This window comes from Rhinolophus sinicus, linkage group LG06, assembly GCF_036562045.2.
Source record: "Rhinolophus sinicus isolate RSC01 linkage group LG06, ASM3656204v1, whole genome shotgun sequence".
NCBI classification, from domain to species: Eukaryota; Metazoa; Chordata; class Mammalia; order Chiroptera; family Rhinolophidae; genus Rhinolophus; species Rhinolophus sinicus.
This window is the reverse complement of record NC_133756.1, coordinates 1,711,526-1,722,205: the sequence shown is the minus strand read 5'-3', so window position 1 is coordinate 1,722,205 and position 10,680 is coordinate 1,711,526. Positions and strand designations below refer to the sequence as shown.

Here is a 10,680-nt window from a genome sequence, read left to right as displayed (position 1 = left end):
ATGCTTTTATATGGCATTTATATGGACGAAACCCTGTTCCAAATTGTTGCAGCCTAAAACCGAGTTCTGTGCTATATATTTTTTCTCAGTTTTATTGTTCCCTGGATTTTTCAAGAATGCAGCTACCTTGTAATACAAAGATAGATGTTATTTTGTCCAGAATGTCACTGATTGGGGTAATCGCATTACAAAGGGCAATGCTGTTTTCATGGTATTTGAGTCGACAGTCTACACACCGCTGCCTGGCAGCCTCTGTCACGTTCACGTGTAAGTACAAACATCTGACAGCTTCACTGTGTCACTCACTGGGAAAGTCAGGTCCAGATAGAGACATACTGAGACATGTGCCATTTTATTGGAAAGAATTTTCCTTTTGTTTCTTCTCAAATACTACACTTGGCGTATTATGCCACTGCTTTTGAAAGTACGCATGTAGGTAGGTTATCAGCCCTGACTTCCATTTAAGGATAAAGAGGCATTACAAAATATGCTATTAAAAAAGGAAATGTTGGGGCTGGTGAGGGAGAACCAAGGGTGTAAGGCGTTAGTAAAAGGATGCTAAGTACATCTGAGCTCTCCCTGAAGGTCACAGAAGGAAACAGTTCTTGTTCTGTTTTGTGCACCCTCCCTTGCCCCAGAACTTACTGTTATATTGCATGACTTAGTAATTAGCCAACCTCTCATACTAGCATTCTATTTTCCTCTAAGCATGCTTAAAACACGTCAAATGAGCAGTGATAATCCATTATCTTTTCCCTGCAAGGAGATTGTATTGTAGATTACAAAACCTGGAGAATGAGTTTGTACAGAAACAGGAAGAATATAAACCAGAAGTCTTGCTTTGCACCCAGAGAGGCTTGGAGTCATATCACATAGAAATCGACTTAATGAGCTTTTATACCCCCTGCTGATAAAACATATTAGAAAACTGAAAAGAGTTTCAGATACAATTTCACAATACTGAAGTAGATATCAGAAATGGTGAATTAGGTGCCCTGTACGTTCTGATGGTCTGCAAACTCAACTTGTGTCTTTAAACAGAAAAGGTAACTCGAGAAAACAAGTTTGTGACTATCATCAAAACTATTATGACACCTTCTCTACCATTACTGTTGAAATTCTACATTTCTATCTTTAGAACACGGAGAGTCTGAAATATGACAATTTCTTTTCACTGCGCTTCACAATGACTTAAACAGAGAACATAAGGCCCTGTCATTAGAGGAGATGGGATGTCGCTGGTGCAGCTGTATCGTCCGGAACTGGGAGCAGGCACATGTTGAGATCTGGAGTGGCCTTCCTGGAGGGGGCACGAGCCCGTGCTGCAACCTGTCCAGGGGAAGGGCTCTAGGCAGCGGGCACAGTAGGAGTGGGTGGCTCCAAAGGCCGCAGGGATGATAACCGAGGATACACACCAAGGCCGCAGGCTTCCGCCTATTTCCAGCTACAGCCCTGGAGGGTCTTGTTTGGCTCGTTTGGGACTCGGCAGCTCTCCAGGCAGCGAATTTCTCCTTGCTGAAACGTTCCTGAGAGAATGCAAACTCTGTACCTGCTGGAGACGCAGGCTCAGCTCCTGGTTACAGGCCTGTTGGACAGTTTCCACCTTCTTCACGTCCCAGTTCAGAGCAACAGCCAGTGCCCTGGGGGCCTCCCTGGTGACCAGCTGCGGCAAGAATAAGAAGCACTGAGAACCACCACCTTGCCCTCCTGGCCGCTGCTCCCATGGCTTTCTTTAAGGGAAAGAGGTCAGGCAAGATCAGTTATGTCTTTATGCTGAAATGCCAGGTCTCCTTCGTAATTAAATTGGCACAGGCCTTTTCTTATCACACAGGAGCAACAGGAAAGGGTCTTGGGAACAAAGTTTACTTGGAGTAACCATACAGTACTCCATGTACAGGAAATTTAGCCACGGTCGTCAGTAGTTTCCTTCCCTTCTAGCTACAGCGGGGAGGTGCTTGGGATGGGGACGAAGAGGAGGAAGTAGCACCGCCTGTGAAGGGTTCCCTTCGTCAAGCTTCTAGTTCCCTGACCTTACAGCCAGCGCGAGACGATCCCCTCGGGTGTGCCTTTCCCTCTGGTATTTTCTGTGCCTCAGCCGCCTGTCAATCAACCCTCTTCAGCCCCTGACAGGACCAGAAGCCACGTCAGAAGCTTGAGCCCTGCCATTCCTCCCTGTCAGCGCTAGTCTCTTCATTACCCACTTTGGGTCAGACAGTAATGTTTGATGATCTGAGGGAGGACACACATCCATTTTGTTTAAGCTGTTTTGATTTAGATTAAATGAGATGCTCATACACGCTCTGGCATATGATAGGCAAACCAGCAGCTAAGATTCAGGCTCTGCAGAGGTGAAAAAGCTCCCATACAGGCCTCTCGGCCTACCCTACAGCTCCAGGGGAGTCGCAGGGTCCCTGGTTGTCGCCCACCTCCAAATCCTGACTCGACAGACTCAGCTCGGGGGCAGCCTTCTCCTGCAGCGCAGTAAGGACGTGGCTGGGCAGGGCTGTTTCGGAGGAGCACTCTCTGCTCATACCCGTGTCAACTGCGTCCCCCTCGTCCCCGAAGCCTGCGTTAGACTCTGCAAAGCAGACGTGAGATGGGGATCAGCACGCAGCGTTAACACACAGCCACACAGACAACCAGCCAGAGGACGCAGCGGGGCAAGGCAGAGACCTGTCATGGAAGATGCCAGCAGCTGTGGCTTCACTGTCTGACTACATTACGAACATTCGGTTCCCTCTCAAGGAGAGGCTTGACAGGCACTGAGTTCTCGGGGGAAGTCCCCAGCCAACGAGAGGAGACCTACCTTGCTGCTTTGACAAGACGCAGCCCTCCTTCTCCAAAGCCTGGAGGTAGAGCTCCAGGAGCTGTTTGGACTGACGGGTTTCCTCTCTCTGGTCGAGCACGTGCAGGAGAGTGTTCTGGAGCCCCTGGACGGTGACACAGCTCTGGCCTAGTTCCTGAGCCAGGTCTGAACATGGAACATCGACGAGCACCTAGCAAACAAATGCGTACTTTCTGAACATGCTGTTGTAATACATCTCTCAAACACGTCATTTTCGGACTCATTTCATCTGTTCCCAAAGTCACCTAATATGGCTGCCTAAGAGTCAAGAGAGAGGCACGTCATGTTTTTCAGTTTTCCTCTGGTCAAAAAAGGATGCCTTACTGCCTCATTAAAAACTAAACCAAATCCGGACATTAAAAAAACCCAATTGTACAGAATACAGAGGAGGTGTATGATCATTTATACAATGAATCAATATGACGTTGTTCTAAGCAAAGGTTTTTCTAATGCTTTTAACCTTAATCACTTTTATTATACATGTTCATAGCATTACGAGACTATTTTTTAAATATAAACTATACTAAGCTTTTAAATAACATTTTCTGTCTGTGAACTAAGAGAGACCTCACTTACTATATCCTAAATCTGCTGTTAGGATAATTTTTAAGAAGGCTCATTCTTTTGGCATATACAGCACTTGATTAAAAATAGTCTACATAAGAGAAAGACCAAATTGTTGAAATTCTTGGAGAGTGATTCCAAACTCAGTGGCACTTTAGAATCGCTATGGAGCATCATAGAAACTACAATAATAAGTTTGCTTTTCTTGAGCACTTACTATGTACCACTGAAACATGTAAAACTCTCAGAACAGAAAGTGACTGCATCGATTTTTAAACAAGTGATATTCATACGTTCACAACGTTCAAAATTCAAGAGGTACAAACCTTATGAGGTAGGTACTGGTATTGCCCCATTTTGCAGATGATGAAAATGAGGCAAGAAAGCTTAGGAACTTGCTAAGAATCACAATTCTATTCTTCATGACCCTGTATGATTGGTCCCTTCCCTCCCACCTGCTCTGCCGGCAGTCCCGGCCATGGTGGGGCCTTTCTTTATCCGCCGTGGCCAGCCTCCGCCGGCTCCCTTTAAGTGTCCTAAAAAACTTCCCTATGGAGCCTAGCTGTCAGGGCTCAAGCCCAACTTCCTCTGACGTCCCTCTTTTCCTAAGGCCTACGGCGTTCCTTCCTTAGGCTACGGATATATGGTAACATGCTAGTCTGTTGGGATGGAGACGGATCTTTCTGATTCTTCAAAAAGAAAAAGACTCAAGCTTGCTTTTGCCTTCCCTCTGCCTGGAACACTCTGGCTCCACCTTGGCCTCCAGTTCTCAGCTTTATCGTCACCTCTTAGGAACCAGCCAGTGTTCATCAACTGCACTTCTGTAAATTTATTCTGTGGACAAACATGTGCAAAGTGACACTGGTCTAGCTTCATCTAGAACAGGAAGACTGATAACCCAAATGTCCACCAGTGGGGAGACTCGTTAAATAAACCATGGCACGTACATGAAATGGAATGCTATGCAGTGGTCAAAAAGAACAAGGGTGTCTTATATACTGATCTGTAATGCTCTCCAACTTTTCTTTAAAAACAGCATAGATATGCTTCCATTTGTGTAATACAGGGGAGGAGGAGAAAAAAATACATGTATGTACGAGGTCTGATAATGAAGTCCACGAGCTTGTTGCAACAATGTTGCCAACCTGTTCTGACATCAGAGGGATTATTCATTATGAATTTGTACCAACTGGACAAACAGTTAACCAAGGTTACTATTCGGAAGTGCTGAAAAGGCTGCGTGAAAAAGTTAGATGACCTGAACTTTTCGCCAACGATTGATGACTCTTACATCACGGCAATGCACCAGCTTACACGGTACTTACTGTCTGTGAGGGAGTTTTTAGCCAGTAAACAAATAATTGTATTGGAACACCCTCCCTACTCACCTGATCTGGCCCCCAATGACTTCTTTCTTTACCCGAAGGCAAAGGAAATAATAGAAAGGAAGACATTTTGATGACATTCATGACATTAAGAGAAATACGATGACAGCTCTGATGGCCATTCCAGAAAAAGAGTTCCCGAATTGCTCTGAAGGGTGGACTAGGCGCTGGTGTCTGTGTACAGTTTCCCAAAGTGAGTACTTTGAAAGTGACCGTAGTGATATTCAGCAGTGAGGTATGTGGCACTTTTTCTAGGATGAGTTCGTGAACTTCATTGTCTGACTGCGTATTTATATATAAAATACCTCTGGAATAGGGAACTGACACATTGGTTGTCTCCAGGAAGGGTGACCTAGGTAGCTCGAGGCAGGAGTTAGATTTTCCTGTCTATTCTTTTTTTCCCCCCAAATAACTTTATTGAGATATAATTTATAAACCATACAATTCACCCATATAAAGTGTACAATTCAGTGGGTTTTAGTATATTCAGAGCTGTGCAATCATCACCACAATCAATTTTAGAACATTTTCAGCAGCCCCAAAGGAAACCCCGTACCTATTAGCAGTCACCCTAATTCTCCTCAAAGCTCCCCGCCAATCCTAGCCCCAGGCAACCATGAATCTACTTTCTGTTTTCACAGACTGTGTATTCTGGCCTTTCCATGATAAATACAAGCACAAAACAGGTGACCTTTCATGTCTGGCTTCTTTCCCTTAGCATAATGTTTTCAAGGTTTATCCATGTTGCCGCATGTTTATCCATGTTTCACTCCTTTTTATGGAGGAATAATAGTCCATTGCCTGGATATATCACTTTTTATTTATTCATCAGTCAGTGGGACATTTGGGCTGTTTTCAGTTTTTGGCTACCTGGATATCCTTCCATACCTCTTGGATTTTTTAAACATGTAAATGTATTCACATTATTTACTGAAAATAAATATGTAAGTTTATAAAATAACCCAAAGGTCACCTCCGGGCTAGGGGCCTTCCTTGATCTCCCCATCACTGTCGGCACAATGCTTGGTCTCCTACGTTTCTTGTTTTCTTTGCCTCCCTCCATCAGAATTCGAGTCCCATCAGAGCAGGGAGTGTGTCTGCCTTGTTCATCACCTCTGTCCCCCCAGCGTACAGAGCCATGGCAGACAGGGCAGGGGCTCAGTAAGTCTATTTTAAATTAACACATTGTTATCCCAATGTTACTGGGGAGGAAACACAAGCAGAGAAGCTGAGTTCCTGGCTCAAAGTCACAGGGATGGAGCCGGGGTTTAATCCAGCCACTCTGACTCCACCCTCTCCGGCTGTCCATCCTGAAGCTCCACGGTGGCCGCAGTAGGGCTGCGGGGTCTGGGCAGCTGTATTTCTACAAAGCTCCACAGGCTGATTCTGATGGAGGTGAAGGTAGAAAAATGCCTATTCTAGGTGAGAGAGTCAGAAAATGAAGAATCTGGGGTGTCATTTAGGAAGTATTCCAAAATTAAGAAATAATGAAAGTATTATGGCCAGATGCATGGGAACTGAGAAACTGCTGGGGGCGGCAGAGGCCAGCTGAGTGGCTGTGAGTTAAGGAGGAGGCTTACTTGCAGGTCCTCCTCTGACAGGAGGATGATGCTCGATAGATCTTCTTTCAGCTGCCTGGCCACATTCTTCCACCTCAGCTCTGCCCCGCTGTCAGTCTCATCTACAGCGAAGGACTCTTGGGAAATCCAGGAAGTGCCTCCGTCTGATATAGAGGGGAAACTTCCAGTCAGTCACATTAAGTTGAAGTGCTGTTTTCACCTCCTCCCCCAACACACAGCCCTTGAGAAGGTCCGTACATCCTTCCAACTGACCGATTAGAACAATTTCAAGGCAGAAGGAAGCACCTTCTCTCCAGGATTTATAGGAAAGCCGAGCCCCCATTGAGGACCTTAATTTTCCCTCTTCTTCCATCTTCAATGTATTTCTGTATGAAACTGCTCTTTGTTCTTTTATGGAAACAAGGTACTTAAACCCAACCTGTGGTCGTGCACACCCAGAGCCCAGCACACCTCCCTCTGGGTTAGTTTTTGTGTCTTTGGCTGTGTTGTTTTTGGATCCAAAAACAATCATTCTCAGTAGCGCTTCTGTGCCTGTGGATTGGTCTTATCCTTGATTGGAGGACCTGCAGCTACTCCTTGCTGTCCCTAGGGCCCGAGTGCAAAGGTGGCTGGTGGAGCCATTGCCGAGGGTGACTTCCCCAGTTTAGTGGCACGAGGACTTTCCTCAAGACACTTCTTTAGCTTGTCGATCCTTGTTCATCAGTGTTAGTCCCCTTTGTATCTCCAGTGATAATAATGGTGACAGGTAACATTTACTGAGCCCTTGCTGTGTGCCAGGTAAGACTGAAATGCTTTCTATCTGTGGTTTTCAAATGGGAGTGATTTTGCCTCCTTCCCCTCTCCTCCCCAGGAGACATTTGACAATGTCTGGAGGCATTTTTGATGTCACAATTGGGGTGAGGAGATGCTACTGGCACAGGCCAGGGAAGCTGCTAAACTTCCCACAGTGCCCAGGACAGTCCCATCCGAGAACCCTCCAGCCCACAATGCCAGTAGGTGGCATTGTTGAGAAACCCTGGTTTGACATGTCTTATGTTCTATTATCCTTACAACAATCCTAGGAGACAGGTACCATAATCGTCTCAACAAGGTGCTGAGAAGTCAGGTAACTTGGCCAAGGTCACATGGCTGGTAAATGGCAGAGCCAGGATTCAGATGGGGCAGCCTGACCCCACTTCAGCACTGATCATGGCCATGCTGCATTTCAGTTGCTGTCAGTCTGGCAGTTATTTGAGAACTGGGCCCATGTCTCATTCGTCTGCACCCCCAGACTCAGCACTACACCTGGCATACAGAAGGTACTCAGAAACATTTGCTGCATAAATGCTGAATGAGCCAGACAAAGAGTAACCAGGTGCCTGGACAGTAAAATCCATCAGAATGGATGTCGTATTGCATAGATCATTTTATACACGGCTAACATTTCTTACCTGAGTTGCTGTATGCCCACTTCTCATTACTGGCCAATGCCACAAACTTAGTATTGGAAGGCAGACACAGAAAGTAATCGTCGTCATCCACTATGGTGCCATCCTCTGCCAGGACCAGGGTGACGGGTGCCAGGGACTTATCAATGGCCAGGATGTCACAGGCTGAGAGGAATGAAATATTTGGCAATTGACAAGTATCCATGAGGAAGTTACCTCTATCCTTGTACTCTCACTATGTATGCCCCCCGAGCCTAGCAGAATTCCTGGTAGGGAATAGTAACTATTCACAACCACAACTATTAGCACTAATATAACACTTCCCATGTGCCTGGCACTGTTCTAAGTGCTTTTCAGTATTTATATAGTATTTAATCTCATAACAATCATATAAGGTAGGTACTATCATTAGCTCATTTTACAGACATCAAACTCAAGGCTCAGAGAAGTTAAGGAACCTGTCCAAGATCACACAGTGAGCAACAGAGCTGGGATTTCACCCACACAGTCTGGCTCCTGAAAACGTGTTTCCTGCAGTACTCTACATCTATATTAGCAGGCACTCGAGCCTTTGCTGGGATGAAGAACAAACCAAAGTCTGATCTGATTCCTTGTAAACAAGCAGTCCTTCATGCATTTTACTCAGTGATCGTCTTAAATTCTTCTGTGTCAAATGTAAAAAAAAGGTAGGAAAAAAAAGGAAATGCTTTTTGTTCTCTGTAGCATCTTTCTTTGCAGCCTTTATAACCTGCAGGAACATATAGAGAAGCAGAAGCTTGTTATCAGAAGCTTTTCATCTTTATTATCACTGGGCAAGGAAGAGGCTCTGTCCAGGGCAGGTCTATACCATTTATTTGGTGACGGCAATGCCTAAAATGCTAATGGGACCAGAGGAAGCTGAGAAGTAGCCGAGAAACTACAAATATTCTCGAGCAGTACTGTCTACCACCCAAAATGAACAGCAAGCCTGTGCTGAGCTCCAGAACACAAACCCTTACACAAGCCTCTGCGCCAAGTACAACCAGGCAATGCATCGAGGGGCCCTAAACTTTATCCCAATATCAAGAAAAAAATCTGTAAACGTTTATATGCAAAAGCCATGTCACTAAAGCGTTCACAGTGCTTTGGCTGCTCCTGGGTGCCTGGAAGACCTCTGTCTGGTATCTGCTGGGCTTGGTGACTCAGAGGAAGCACTAAACACTAACACACACCGTGGCCTGGGGATTGCTCACATACTTAGCGAGTAGAACTTCTTTGGATAAACAACTCATTGCCACAGGCTAATATTACTTGCAAACCATTTTTATTATCTCCTTTGAGAGTCCCACCAATCCTGGGAAGCAGGGCTGGAAATATCAGACCCACTTTGCCTAGGAGAAAACTGAGGCTCGAGAGATGGTTAGGTGCCAAGTCAAGCAGCTAGTCACATTTTGGGACAGAGGCTCAGAACTTCTGTCAACTCTGTCACTCACAACCTCCAGAAGGGTCCGTAGCAACTCCCTCTTTTACTGCACAGGTACCAGCCAGAGCTGACGGTAGAAAACCCGCCCCACCCTGCCATGGGCTCAGCTGGGGGCCCCAGCACCAACTCAGAGAACCTGAGAACCAGGAATGCACTGGGCTGGGTTTGGTCCAAGACCTCTAAGGTTTTAGGCAAAGTACCTAAGTCAAGTCTGGCTTAATTGGCATCGTGCTTTCCGTCTACCTTTCCACCATTGAGTCTTACACGAGATAAATTAATTTGTAAATGCTTTGTAAGCGTTTGTAAAGCGCTTGTAATAGGTTTGAAACTTGTAAATCGCTATACCCACGTGAGTCATTTCTGTCCCAAGGCTCCACCCGAGCTACAAGAATCTCCACCCCGCCTCTCCTCACTCGCTTTACCCCCGCCCGACATCCTCACCCAGCCCCGGCCCCTTAGCTCCGGGTCCCCGAAGGCCTCGCCCCGGTCCCGCGCTAACCCTTGCTCTTCAGATCCTCGAGACAGGAGGCCGCCACGCCGTGCTGTTCGCGGCTGCGGTTGCGGCGCAGCAGACACGGCTTTAGAGCCCGATTCTCGCCGGGGTCTGGAGCTTTGTTACCCCAGGCCACCTCCATCCTCTTTAGTGTGGGACTTGATTGACTCCGGGAAATCGGGGTGTCTGGGTGCCGGCGTCCTCCACCCCTGCCCGAGGCATGCCGGCAGATGTAGTTCTCTCTGTAGTAAGTCCCGCGTGGGACCAAGGCACGCCGGGAGATGTAGTTCTAATGGATGTCTATCGCGTGTCCCCACCCCGGGGCATTCCGGGAGCTGTAGTCTGCGTGCAAAGCCGACTTCGTTAACGTCATGCAATGCAACCTAGGAGTTTTTTTCTACCTTATATTTAGGAGTTTCAATCGCGCGTTCAAAATAAGGTCAACAGGAGTTATTTTGCATTATAAAGGACAAGCAATGTATACTCCTTGAATTGCTAGAGCACTCCTATTTTTGTGTGTGTATATATATATAAATGCATAATATTAATACTTAAATAAAGGTCTGCCATTGACCTGTGTTAATTTGTATTTCCTTTCCAATCTGAAAAGACTTGTAAGATGTCCTATCAGCCTGATTTGAAGGAAGTCAGTTTTAAAAATTGACGAGTGTAGTTTTCAGTCTTGCTGAAAACGTAACAGAAAAGCATAAGATACTCTGACATTTCCTTTGAATTCCCTGCTCCGGCTGTGCAAATTGGGTTGGAACTCTTAACAAAATGCTTAAGTAAATAGGTTAAACATTATGGTCTCAAAGAAATCAGAGAGGAAAAGTGGACATGCGAAACACATCACTGTTTGAGATTGTCCAGATGCTTTGGTAATACATTTGTCCTAGTTCTGATACTGTCACTTACGGAAAAGTC

The 10,680-nt window shown here is 45.9% G+C and overlaps 1 protein-coding gene across 1 annotated transcript; it reads right to left on the bottom strand.

The window, feature by feature from the left end:
- Positions 1 to 333: 333 nt before the first annotated feature.
- DFFA (DNA fragmentation factor subunit alpha) lies at positions 334 to 9,991 on the bottom strand. Its single transcript, XM_019746793.2, has 6 exons — positions 9,763 to 9,991; positions 7,805 to 7,966; positions 6,375 to 6,517; positions 2,807 to 2,996; positions 2,427 to 2,578; positions 334 to 1,663 (listed from the first exon to the last, which is right to left on the bottom strand). The coding sequence occupies exons 1-6, from the start codon at positions 9,896 to 9,898 to the stop codon at positions 1,445 to 1,447; spliced, it is 1,002 nt and encodes a 333-aa protein (XP_019602352.2). The 5' UTR covers positions 9,899 to 9,991; the 3' UTR covers positions 334 to 1,444.
- Positions 9,992 to 10,680: the final 689 nt, after the last annotated feature.

Bases quoted from the DNA above. Each gene is read 5' to 3' on its own strand.
- DFFA (XM_019746793.2), bottom strand. From the start codon at position 9,898: ATGGAGGTGGCCTGGGGTAACAAAGCTCCAGACCCCGGCGAGAATCGG. The intron at 6,518-7,804 runs GTAAGAAATGTT...CCTCTATATCAG, and splicing joins GTGGGCATACAGCAACTCAG to ACGGAGGCACTTCCTGGATT. The intron at 2,997-6,374 runs GTAAGCCTCCTC...TTTGTTTGCTAG, and splicing joins TGTCAGAGGAGGACCTGCAA to GTGCTCGTCGATGTTCCATG.